Consider the following 13,145-nt stretch of genomic DNA (forward strand, 5'->3'; position numbering starts at 1 on the left):
TTGTAGATGCCTGTTTGTGCTGCTTTTGCCTCAAGGATATGAGTTGATCTTTTCCTGTAATGAGATTTTAACTTCTAATAGAAGTTAGTGAATGAAGGCAATAAAGTTAGTGTTTAGATGCACCAGATTCAGGAAAGTAGAATTTGGCCCAGGAAAAATAGGATTTTATAAGCACAGAAGTGTTAAGTTTATTCACTGCCTGAATAAAATATTGCAGCCAATAACTTGCATGTTTTTAGAAGACTGTCACCCAAGTGCCACTAAACTGTAGTCAAGAGCCTTATTTCCATTCGAAAGAACGATAGCAGGTTATGAGTCATTTTGCAGTTGGCATATTTTTCCTCTTTAAATGTTATCTTTGTTAAATATATTTCCTGCCAAGGCAGTTAAAACATTGTCTATGATGAAACACCATAAGCCAAATTACAACAAATCAAAAACTACTGATTTATTATGAGTCATTAAAATATCTTTTTTTTTTTTTTCCATAAAGTGTTATGTGTCATACACTGAAGTAAAAACAAGATTGAAAAAATGTACCCTGGAGAAGTGAAAACTGGCCTTGGTTTAGGGCAAAGGCTTTATTTTAGTAGCATTGGACATACGCCTGCTTTCCTAAACCAACAGCTTTCCTCTCAATTTAATACTGAGCTTTGTCCACACAGACTGGTGGTTGTGTATTGATATGCATGTGAAGGGTCTGTGAGGCAAACAGGGAAATAGAGAAACTGGAGATTGGCTTCAAGGTGAAAGAACCATATTCTTCTGGCTGGGAATAGCTGCTGAAAAAGGTGGTGTCTCAGACAAGGAATTGTTCAGGCTGTGGGAAAGAACGCCACCATCAGATCAGCTCGTCCTGCTGAAGGACTCCCAAGCAACCAGTTTATAGCTCATTAAACATTTCCTCTCTTTCATTAGATCATTTCTCAGACGTTATCCCCCACCTGGAACCAGATGCTACTCTTCGACAACATTGTGCTTCATGGTGACAGAGAGGAGATCGCTCAGTTCCCACCAGAGATTGTCATCGAGTTGTATGATGACGATGCAGTGGTAAACTCAAAATCTATCTTAGTAAAACCTGGGCTCTTCCATCTTACTGCCAGTGTGAAATCAAAGCTGTGTCACTGAATAGGCATTAAATGGATGACCTTGCTGAATGGAGCTCACTGTTAGAGTGGTTTGCACTTTAACATCTGAAAAGAGCCCTGAGACTCACTTTATGTCCTTGCAAAGCTGTGGCCTTGTTTTTTCCCAAATGAATCTTGCTTCCTAAGACTGGCTTACAGAAATCAGAAGCATCTTGCCCCCACCTCGCTTGCACATGACTGTAAATATTGTATCTAAGTCTGGGGAGACACGGATTTATCTCTGACCATGCAAACTGTCACAGTCTCACTGACTGAATATAGAGCTCAGAAACTTTGGGTGCTCTGAAGAGGTAAGAAGTACTCAGCTCTTCCATTTTCATAGCTGCCTTGCATTTTACCTCGCTTTTTCCTTCAGGAGAAGGTTTTTTTTTTTTCACAAACACTAAACTCTGAATCATCTTGGGTCCTATGACAGCTGTGAAATTCATATGCATTTGACACCTGTATTCTTCTTTATTTAGGGTAAGGCAGAATATATTGGGTCTACAGTGGCTGCCCCTGTGGTGAGACTTGCTGATCAAAACTATAAACCACCTAAACTTTCTTACCACCCAGTGTATTGTGGAAATCTTTCAGGAGGAGACCTTCTTGCTACATTTGAGCTTCTGGAGGTAAACTAGACTTTCTCGACCATTACACTTTTACACCCTGGGCTCGCAAAAGCAGCCGTGGCATGGAGGGCTGTCACCCTCTTGAATTAATGGAAATCGCAGCTGGAGCAGGATCATTCTGCTGTTGGACCTTGTAGTCCCCATGCAGTCTCTGTCACTCCCTCCACCCTGCCAGGGGCCACCGTCCGTGCACACACCACCGCCAGCCCCTCGCACGCTGAGCCTCCTTTGCCCGTCACTTGCCCTAAATTGGGCTCTGGCCTCAGAAACAACTGTGAAGGTCCCACTGCCATTGCAATGACGTGCTCTTTGGAGTAGCACGTGGCCCTGACTTTAGCAACCTCAAAGCTCTCAGTACTGCTTTCACTCTTAGGAAAAGGAAGCGGTGAATAGTAAAGATTGGATTAGGGAGACTGAGTTTTCAGATAACCCTAACGTATTAAGAGAAATGTTACACTGGTTTCCAACTGCAAGAGAAAAGGCAAATTCAGCTTACCTCTGGGGCTAGCCTGGCAGATGCGTGAGTGGGGTGTATTGTGCCTGGGATTTCAGGGAATTTCACTGGAATTTGCAGAGCCATCAGTTAGAGGAAACTTCTCTCTGCTGAAAACCTACAGCAGTTTATTCTGAAATCTGAAATGGGAAAAGCGTGGAACTCCATGACACGTTTTACAGATATTACCAAGACAAAACAGGCTTTTAAGCATGATGGGCTAATTATGTTCTCGGAAAACCTGAAAAATGACACCATGTGGAACATTTCCTCATTACAGTGGGTACCTAGGGATAGAGTCTAGTACCTTAGTCATAATTTTCCCTTTTTTTAAATTGAAATCCACTTTTTGGTGAACAAAGAGAGCACTGTATTTTGTTTTGCCATCTTTTGGGACAAGGGAAGCAGCATGGCTTCTGGGATATATCCAAATATACCCCTAAGACTTCTCTAGAGAGTTGACAAGAACTGTAAGTAAAGACCCTGCAGTCCTTATTTTCATGTTCTGTATTATTCTTCTCTGTGACAATACTCTAGAGCATCTCACATGGCAGATAATAGCAATAAGGACATTAAAGAAATTTTCAGGAAAAGGTATATATATAAACTTCTTCCAGGCTTCAAAGCACTCCCAGAGCTGATGTGCCAGTGGCTCCTTCCAACATCAGGGTATTCCTGATGGGGCTCTGTGTAGGGATGGAAACAAAAATCTCTCATCACTAATTTATTCTCATTCTGAGCCCACAACCTTTCCGATGACATACCCTGTTCGATAACTCTGATCTGCAGGTACCGTTTGGTTCAGCTGAAGAAGTGTTGTGTAAAAAGTGAATGTTCCTTTCTCAAAATGAATGCTATTATGCCAGGTCTTGCTGGAGGGAAAAAATTATTCTTATAACAAAACATCCTGGCATTTAGAAAAATAGTGGACTAAAAAAAATACAGACTAATGAATAGTAGGAGTCTTGATTTTGCTCAAAGTGGGCTCAGGATTTACTGATTTGGGTTTTTTTAATCAAAAAAGCAAAATCCCCTTGTAAACACACCCTGGGGGTATTTTCCTCTACTGTCATCTGTGTGCTAGATCATTCTTCACCTCTTGTTCTGTGCAGTTTCACTGTGGCCATGAAGCAAAGTCCTTTCTGAGTTATACCAACCTAATTTCATTGAAATTAACAGAGTTTCACTGAGTAATACAGAAACACTCTCAACTCCACTAGTGGTTGTTAACTCCCGGAAAACCAGAGGCCTTGCAATATATTGGAGAACTGTTCAGTTAACTGCAATACTTAACAAAAGTGAAGATCCAGAGAATCTTGATTTGATATCAGTCTTAGGTTTTGCAGCCCTGGAGTGCAATTTAATAAAACTATGAGGCAATTCTGTCCTCAAATGTGAGATCTCACCAGCCTTCCTCTCCTAAGCTATGTACTTTGGAACTAATCCCTTCTCACAGCTGTAAGAGGAGACACAAATAGCTATGTGTATTCTAGTTTTAAAAAAATAATAAAAATGGTGCAGTTTAGAAATTACATATGCTTAATCACTGTATCATGCAGATTAATATATTTTTCTTGATCACCTGTCATCAGTACCCAGGTCAGATAATGCAATGAAAGTGGATACCCTGAGATTTGAACTGTGTTGCAGGGACATGACATCTGGTATGTGATCTAGTTCAGGTGGACTTCGCCTCTACTCTTATTTAAAGTACCAGTTAATCTATTATGGGGTAAATTTTTGAAGCATTTAATTGGAAGCTCTGAATATAATTAAAGCCAGACAGGTGGATTTCTAGACAGGCAGGTATTGTTCACAAAGTTTGCGTTTCTGTTTGGCTTTTTAAACAGCATCACAGAGGTGACTGATAGAAACCAGATACATTGGGGAACAACAAAACTAGACCTAGGTCTCTGGCCTCAAGTTCCACGAAATCTATTAAATGAATTACTTTGGATTTTTACTGATAAAGGGCAGTAAACATGTGCATGTGAATTACTGCTGTTAATTATTTGAATACTCACATATGCTGCAGGTGCTATGCTAGAAGATACATTTTCCACCCATCTCCTCCTTCACCTACAAGGTACTAGGGAACACATCCTTTCTCCCTTATGCTAATTAAACTCCCACACAACTGTACAAAGCTGCAGATAACAGACAGATGGCCTAGTTAAATGAAGCAGAAGGCTTCAATTTTACAGGTCCTTTGAGAGCTGTATCTCAGCTGCTTCACCTTTCAACAGTGACAAGTTAGCTTAGGAATGCTGAAGCACTCCAGAAGTTGTGTTTCTTTTTCCCAGAAGCTGTATGTACAGTACGCTTTAGGTACTGTACTTCATGTGAAAGCCGAGGAGAGCTGTGTCTGTAGGTTGTTACCTCACCCGTGAAACCTGTGTGCCTACTGTTCTCTGCTATCACAGCCTGAGCTTCTGGTAGGACTGATCAGCAGGTGCTGGCTTCAACTGTTTTATGTAGAAATTTGCTAAATCAGGCCAGGCTTCAGATCTGCCCTGCGTGGACTGAGAAGGTCACAAATACACTGTTGAAAATTAGGAAGGAATTGGGACGTGAAGCCAGGGAGCTTTCCCCAAAAGGTGAACCAAACAGGCAGCAGAGCCTGGAGCATGGCAAGAGGCAAAGAGGTGGTCAAGCCTCAGAGCTGTGGTGGAGCACGCTCTCCTCCCACCCACCTGGCACAGGGCAGTCATATACACCCAAATAAGCTCCTGAACGTGGGACAGGCTTAGACACGCAAAGAACATAAGTGCCGCCTGCCGCAAGATTTTAGTAGTTGCACAAAGACCCAGCCCTAATGCTGGAGATGCGATTTGCAAGTTCTCATATGGTGACAGCGTGCAATAATGCAGGACTGCTGTTCCATAGTGGCTGAAGAGTGTTATGTCTGTCTGGCAAATGTGTGGTTTAGCTGATGTGTACTGTCTGTTCACCAGCCTTTTTAAACTGGAATCAGATCTAGAAACTTCCTGTGAAAGTCTTCTAAGCAGTTTTGCTCAGGATTTTTGTGAAATAGAATTACCATGCTTTGCATTTTTAGTAAATAGAATTACCATGCTTCAGTACATGCATATTTTTTGGGCAGACTGTGCCCTGCTAGGACAAAGGAGCCTTTTTTTCAGAAAGGTGCATCAACCCACTCTATTGAATACTCTTCCTGCCAAATGTTTTAGCATCACAGCAGGACAGATAGCAATCCAGGTCACATTCCTCTCACAGCACAACCCGTCTGCTCTGCAATGTGTCTTGTAAAACAACATTAAATAGGTGTGTTCTATGTGCCATTCACAGATACTTCTGATACTGGTTTTATTCTTCCAAAACCAGCCTAAGTTATGACTGCTTAATTTTTCAGATTCCTGAGTCAGATCCAGACAGACTTCCCCCACTGGATCCACCAGATGTTGGCCAGATTTACCCAGTCCCAGCTAACATCCGACCTGTTTTAAGCAAGTACAGAGTAGAGGTGAGTTACTTTTAGAATATTTCCATTTCCAAATCTCAACTCCTTTTATTCTCTTATTGAACCGTAACAGTAAGGGATGATAATTTTAAAATCCTCATCAATAGGAATCACATAAAAATAGCATATGGATCCCAAAATAAATGTGCTAAGCTCAGATCACATTTTTTCTCCGAGACTGGGTGTGCAAGGCAGTGCTTCCACCTGAGGCCAGCAAGGGCTACGTCTCAGTCCTGACCTGCTGGGAAGGGACTGCTCCCATGGCAGAGCACAGCTCATGGACCTCTGCTCTGTACAGCCCGGGAAGTGTCTGCAGGAGATGGAGAGCTTCCCCTTGCAGCTGGAGGTGAAGTTCAGCATCAGCCACCTCCCAGGCTTTTTCTGGGTCCCAAACTTCAGCCAAGCAACGTCTTCTGCCTGCGTACAAACGTTTGTCCCTTCTCTGCCCTCCTCTCTTGCTCCATTTGGATCCAAAGTCCCCTTACGTTAGAAAGCAGGGAAATGTGGCAGCTTTTCATGTCAGTGGAACACCTGGATGCTGCCCAGCCTCACCACTCACTGTCATTCTTCCTGCAGCCTTCACATCACCTGCTTATTTGCCCATTTTTGCTGTGCCAAGTCAGACCCTGCTTATGTTACCCGGTGACCCTTCCCCAGAAATACTCTTTTGAGAGCCCAGAAGCAGTTCCAGCTTTGCCTTCAAAGACCAAGCAATTCAGCTGCTGAAAAGGAGAGAACAGTTACTAGCTCTGCTATATCATTTAGTTAAGCTATTGTTTTCTGTACATAGGAAAGAGTTTTTGTTAGCAGTGTTTTTTTTACACCTGAGATTGCGAGGTAAATAAGCCCATGAACTACTCTGGTGATGTTAAAGGGACATCTTAAATCCTTAAACTTATGTGTCCCTCTAAGTATTATGCTATGAAGGCCTTTCCAGTGCCCACGCAGTACGATTGCTTTGTGCTGCTTTTACGTTTTCTATTTTACACTGCTGTGACATTCATCCCAACTAGCTCTAAGGCACACAGCTTAGAAGCATCCTCACTGTAGGCTTCTTGTTTGGACAGCTGAACAGGGCAGCCACGGTCCCAGCGTGATTCAGACCTTGAATAGATTAAATTATGTTTTGGAAATGCATCTCTGTCTTCTTTGGTTCTGGAGGGAGTCTAGGACAACTCCACTCCTCAGCGTGATACCTCGGGCACCTTAAAATCAGGGAAATTGCTTCCAGATCCAGGCAGTTAAATTGCTACGAGAACAGGTTTATAGTTGAAGTGAATGTATATGTAGTGAAATTTGAACTCTGGAGGGTACCCAGCAAGGAACTAACACAGAATGAATAGAACACAACTATTTTTGTTAAGATATTATAAACTATATCTCACACTTGTGGAAAAGGTCATGGAGCCATTGTAACTACAGAAGCGTGGCCCAGTTTTAACTGGGAACCTCCAGCAACAGAGCACAATCTCACCAATCCTCACACCCCTCCACTGCCCCTTGCCACTGCCTGACTCAAACAAATCCCCAGTCCTGCCAGCGTTCAGGTTGTCCACAAAGGCCCCCACACCTCCTTTTGGTTCCAGTCTTCATTTCAGGTACATGAGACTCATGGCTTCTCTCCCCAACCATAACGTAACCATCCCTTGCTGCCCCAGCCCTCCCTTTCAAGGCCCCCCAGCGTGTGCTGTATAAAGTCCTATTTTTCCTGCAGACCACTATTTTACAGACCCAGTCTCCTTCTTGTCCTCCAGACCAGGATCACAGTCCTTTGAAGGAAAGCTGCTTGGAGACCTCCTGCCATCCATTGCAGACCTGAGGGCCAGCTCGGCTGGCAAACCTCTGTTAATCAATTCTGCTTATATAGGATTTGTTTGCTCCTTCAACTGCTCTGATGCATTAAACAAACCAAGCCCCTGACGTTCAGATGAATAGTCCCCTTGCCCTGCTGAAAAGACAACTTTTGGAAATGTGATTATTATGGGTTGCCATTGGCAATAACTCCTTGACAACAGTTGGGTGTTATTAATTGCTTTAACTTCCACCATTAATCCTGATGGTTATTGGATATCAGATTTGGTTTTTTCTGGTAGTCCTGCATTCCCAAAAGGATATGAGGTGATGGCATCCCAGCAGTGGCTTCCCCCACACTGAGGGGTTTCTGCAGGCTACTGATGTTTCTTTCTGCCCACCACAGGTCCTGTTCTGGGGTGTTCGAGAGCTGAAGAAAGTTCAGCTCCTCTCTGTAGATCGCCCCCAGGTTCTCATCGAATGTGCAGGGAAAGGAGTGAAATCCTCTGTCATCCAGAGCTACAAGAAAAATCCCAATTTCAGTGGCCTTGCAGACTGGTTTGAAGTGGTGCGTACAGCATACTGCTCTTTGCCTGTCCATTCTCTGGTTAGGCAAGGTGTTAATTACTAATTTCCTCCCTTTCTTGCCAAATAATTTCCTCTGTGTCTTGACTAAATACTAAGGGACATCAGTTCTCTTGCAAAAGCTACTGATTTGAAGATGCTTTAAAAGACTTCTGCTACAACTGTATGATAAAAGAAGATGCTGTTCCTCATGTTATGTCTCAAGTAGGCAAGGAAATATGCTGCGATCAGATTTTTACCGATAGGTTGGAATTTGTTCACCAATAACAGGGATATTTTTAGTAGTTTTTCCTCCTCCTTTATTTTGCTGGGTAGTGCTCAGTTTCTTTTATTTTCTTTCAGTTCTTTTAATTTTTCTTTCTGTGTTACTGGGCTATTAAAGGGATTGATAATTTCTGGCTCTTGAGCTCTGGACCTTTTCACATTGTAACACTTGCTATTATGGAATGGAAATTTAATTACCACCTGTTGACTGGGTTATAAGAGCTGGTGCTTTCAGTGGACAAAGGTCAGCATCAGAAAAAAAAGAAAAAATCTGTTCAATTTGCTCTAGTTGCTAGCATCAAGAGAGAAGTTGTTTATAAGACAAAGGGGTATAAAAATTCTATCCTGGATACTGAAGTATGGTTGCTACAGTATTTTTAGCTTCCATTGTACATTACATGTCCAAAGAGCTGTTTTCCCTTTTGTAATGCATCCTATAAGGAACGTAACCACCCAGTGTCCACATCATGGTTATGGAGGCATATAGGGTTAACAGCCTTCGACAAGGCAGCAAGGGCATTAAGACTCACAAGTTCCAACAGTGTTAATTCCTTCTGAACGTTCCTGATTCCCCCAGTTTATTCTAACAAGAGATGCTCATTGTGGTGGGTTGACCCTGGCTGAATGCCAGGTGCCCACCAAAGCCGGTCTATCATTCTCCCTCCTCAGCTGGGCAGGGGAGAGAAAATATAACAAAGGGCTGATGGATCGAGATAAGGATGGGGAGAGATCACTCAACCACTTACCACCACGGGCAAAACAGACTTGATTTGGGGAAAATTAACTTAATTTATTGCCAATGAAACCAAAGTAGGATAATGAGAAATAAAACCAAATCATAATATACCTTCCCCCCACCCCTCCCTTCTTCCTAGGCACAGCTTCACTCCCAGATTCTCTACCTACCCCCGCCAGAGGCGCAGGGGGACGGGGAGTGGGGGTTGGGGTCGGTTCATCACATGTTGTCTCTGCCCCTTCTTCCTTCTCAGGGGCAGGACTCCTCACACTCTTCCCCTGCTCCAGCGTGGGGTCCCTCCCACGGGAGACAGTCCTCCATGAACTTCTCCAATGTGAGTCCTTCCCACAGGCTGCAGTTCTTCACAAACTGCTCCAGCATGAGTCCTTCCACACGGTGCAGTCCTTCAGCAGCACACTGCTGCAGTGTGGGTCCCCCACGGGGTCACAAGTCCTGCCAGAAAACCTGCTCCAGTGTGGGCTCCTCTCTCCACAGATCCGCAGGTCCTGCCAGGACCCTGCTCCAGCGCGGGCTTCCCACGGGGTCACAGCCTCCTTCGGGCACCCACCTGCTCTGGCGTGGGGTCCTCCACGGGCTGCAGGTGGAGATCTGCTCCACCGTGGACCTCCCTGGGCTGCAGAGGGACAGACTGCCTCACCATGGTCTTCCCCACGGGCTGCAGGGGAATCTCTGCTCCGACGCCTGGAGCACCTCCTCCCCCTCCTTCTGCACTGACCTGGGGGTCTGCAGGGCTGTTTCACTCACATATTCTCACTCCTCTCTCCGGCTGCAGTTTCTGTGCCTGCCACTACTTTTTCCCCTTCTTAAATCTGTTCTCCCAGAGACGTTACCACTATCGCTGATGGTCTCGGCCTTGGCCAGCAGTGGGTCCATCTTGGAGCCGGCTGGTATTGGCTCTGTTGGACATAGGGGCAGCTTCTCACAGAAGCCACCCCTGTAGCCCCCCCACTACCAAAACCTTGCCACACAAACCCAATACACTCATATATGACAGCATGGGACTTAACTCAGTAGCACAGTCTGTATGGTGCACTCTGTATTCTTAAGGACAAGGCTTTCTCCAGACTTTGCAGAAAACCATGGACAGAACTATATTGCCTATGCTGTATGCATTTTGCATTTTGAGGATGTTAATAGCTGATGAGGAGAAGGGAGGGAAGAGTAAAAGCCTTATTGCTGTGCACGACAAATATTCTATATGTGTTCTATATTCTCTAGCAATTCTCATGCTGCTGTCTGTCCTCCTCCACTAGGAGCTGCCTGAAAATGAACTCTTGCATCCACCACTAAGCATCTGCGTGGTCGACTGGAGAGCATTTGGGAGGAGTACGCTTGTTGGAACGCATACCATCAATTGCCTTAAGCAATTCCTATGTAAAACCCAGTTGGGTCCTCAAGCTACACCAAACAGACTAGACATTGTAGAAATTGAGAAAGGTAAATGTCCAGTCCTGACTCCATATAAAAAGACAAAGGACTTACTCAGAGGCTTAACACTAGGCACGTACTTAGCAGATATGCTTTATTGTGTTGAGTGTAAGGTCAAACCCTTAAAGATATGATCATTTGATGGTCACCAAATGTGATGATACCATTTCTGGCAAAATCTTACCTAACTTGCAAAGGTTCAATTTCAGCTTCACCTGAGCCATCCCAGCCTGCTGAGTTATCCAGAGAAGAACCATTTTTAGCTGATCACATCTATGCCGAGATGGAGCAGGGTATATGTACAGTGTTAGAGCCAGACCCACATCTTGCAACACTTCCTGCCGCTGAACCAGAGCACTCTGCCTCTGAACCAGGGAAAGAGAGAAAACAGAAGGTGGGTATAGCTGAAGCTGCCAGCTAACTTTCTGTTGCAGTCTTGCAGACTTTAACCTTTCCTTATAAAATGGTAATCTCTTCCTTGTCTCAGGATTAGAGATTCTGGGTACTGATGTTAACATTCACGCTATCTTGCTGGCCCTTGAGAGAACTAGTTAGCCATGCAGCTTTGACCCCACATAATTTCTTCACTTGCATTAATAGATACTTCCTTTCTTTCCTTTTGTGCTAGATGGTCATAACACGGGCAAGTACTACTGGAGTAGTAGGATTTTTGCTTTTCCTGACCTTGAATGATCTACTTAATCGCAAAACTCTCACTGTGAATGGCTGTTTCTGTGTCTGTGGTATTTAGGCAGGGATGAAAGCCCCTTTGTGTTAGATGCTGTACAAACATGGAGCAGAAAGTCTGTTTCCAAAAGATCTTACAGTCAAAGTATAAAACTGGTGTTAGTCTGTGGATAGAAGAAGATAGGAAAGTACAGGAATGCAAGGCAATTCTGCTCAGCATGGCGTTTACAGTACAGTATACGCTCTAGACTGTACAGATTATTTTTTGTTCAGATGCACGTGCTCCTCCTTTCTGTGTAGTTTCTCCCATCACAATCACTCTTTTATTAACAACAGTAAAAGCAGAGGATGCAAGACTAAGTTTCATTTCAGAAGCTGTTTCTGCAGCTACATAAAGCATGCTTCTTTAACCTTTGATGTTTCAGTGGTCAGATGTTTCCAGCATCCTTCATAATTAGGAGGTCAAAGAAACTGCAGGGATGTCTTGTTCCCTAGATGTACACAACAGTTTAGATCTTTCATCTGGTACAGAACAATTTTAATGTATGACAGCAAAGTATAGTAAGAAAAGAGTCCTGAAGGGAACCCTGTAATTTAACCATCTGTGTTATATTAATAATAATTTCCATGTACCTATCTATCATTCCTAATTATTTATCTTTGCTTCAGCTTCCCCAGCCAAGCTGACAACTCTCTGTAAGGGTGTTGGATGAAACACTCTAACAAGAGCCAATCCTTATGCAAGAATGAAGTTAGTAAGATTTGCCACATGAGCAGGTGATCTTCAGGATCAGATTTTAGCTTATTGTAAGAAGAGAACAGCTGAACTGCAGCAACTGTTGGGACTCTTCTTTCAAAAGGCAATAAAGTAATAACAGGAGTTCTTAAAATACTTGCAGACTTAAGTGGGAGAAACCAATTTATATCTGAATGTTCACGTGCCTTAAATCATCATTACCTATTTCTCTGTGTAGATTTGCCTGTTGTATGGGTTGCTCCTGTGGCAATGTCTCAAATGTTCAAAGTTTTGGCATCATCTGTAGGTAATATAGAGATAGCTTTAATAATATGATGATCATGATGAAGTGTCTTGGAATAAAAGACAGAGACACTAATTCCTATTGCATTTTATTTAGCTCTTGGAGGTTGAAATTTTCTTCATATACATCTGTTCATGCTTGATGTCATGAGTCAGGTGATTAGTTTTAATCAGTTCTAGAGTTCCACAGTGTTCTCCCCATGCTTTGGTAGGATACGAAAAAATCCATCCGGCAGTCAACAAAGAAGAGAAAAAGAACAATTGCAGATGAATCAGCTGAAAATGTTATTGACTGGTGGTCCAAATACTACGCTTCTGTGCTCAAAATGCAAAAGGTAAGTCACCCAGCTTGCCCAAAGCTCTCATGGATGAGCAATGTTGTAAAAGTAGATTTACAGTTGAGTGATTCCTTTTTGGTATTACATTCATAATGAGGAGTTTATCCATCATCTTTTTCTTTTGAAAGGCAAAAGGAATTTTTTCCAGTGAGGGAAAACCTGAAGACAGTAAGTAAATTATTTGCATTTTCTATTACTTTGTACAACTAATACTTTGCTTCTCTACTATTTTACCATCAGCAATTAATGTCTGATAACAGAGCACTGCCGGTATACTTTGTGCTTTCCTCTACAGCTGATCAGATGGTGGGTAGGTTAAAACTTCATAGGCAGTGTTGGGTAAACATGAGTTTCCTGTCATTCAAATCTCATGCACGAAGATTTGCAAAGTCAAAGTCCTAAATGATAGAAGGTGGAGATTATCCTAATCTTAGGTTGCATTTGTAACAGGTTCAGAAAAAGAAGCTTCTCCCAATTTTGAAACCAATTCATAATCAATGATGTAGGAACAGCTTCTGCT

At 43.1% G+C, this 13,145-nt stretch overlaps 1 protein-coding gene across 1 annotated transcript in view; it reads left to right on the forward strand.

Moving 5' to 3' along the window:
• Positions 1-13,145, forward strand: part of FER1L6 (fer-1 like family member 6) — a 91,563-nt gene that overhangs the window by 53,159 nt on the left and 25,259 nt on the right. The window contains exons 23-30 of the mRNA XM_069778632.1: positions 919-1,053; positions 1,613-1,762; positions 5,629-5,739; positions 7,934-8,095; positions 10,387-10,570; positions 10,771-10,955; positions 12,500-12,622; positions 12,754-12,793. Of these exons, the coding sequence (XP_069634733.1) occupies positions 919-1,053; positions 1,613-1,762; positions 5,629-5,739; positions 7,934-8,095; positions 10,387-10,570; positions 10,771-10,955; positions 12,500-12,622; positions 12,754-12,793 (1,090 nt within the window). The remainder of the gene's footprint in view (positions 1-918; positions 1,054-1,612; positions 1,763-5,628; positions 5,740-7,933; positions 8,096-10,386; positions 10,571-10,770; positions 10,956-12,499; positions 12,623-12,753; positions 12,794-13,145) is intronic.

The sequence above is a fragment of the Haliaeetus albicilla genome, chromosome 3 (genome assembly GCF_947461875.1).
Source record: "Haliaeetus albicilla chromosome 3, bHalAlb1.1, whole genome shotgun sequence".
NCBI lineage: Eukaryota > Metazoa > Chordata > Aves > Accipitriformes > Accipitridae > Haliaeetus > Haliaeetus albicilla.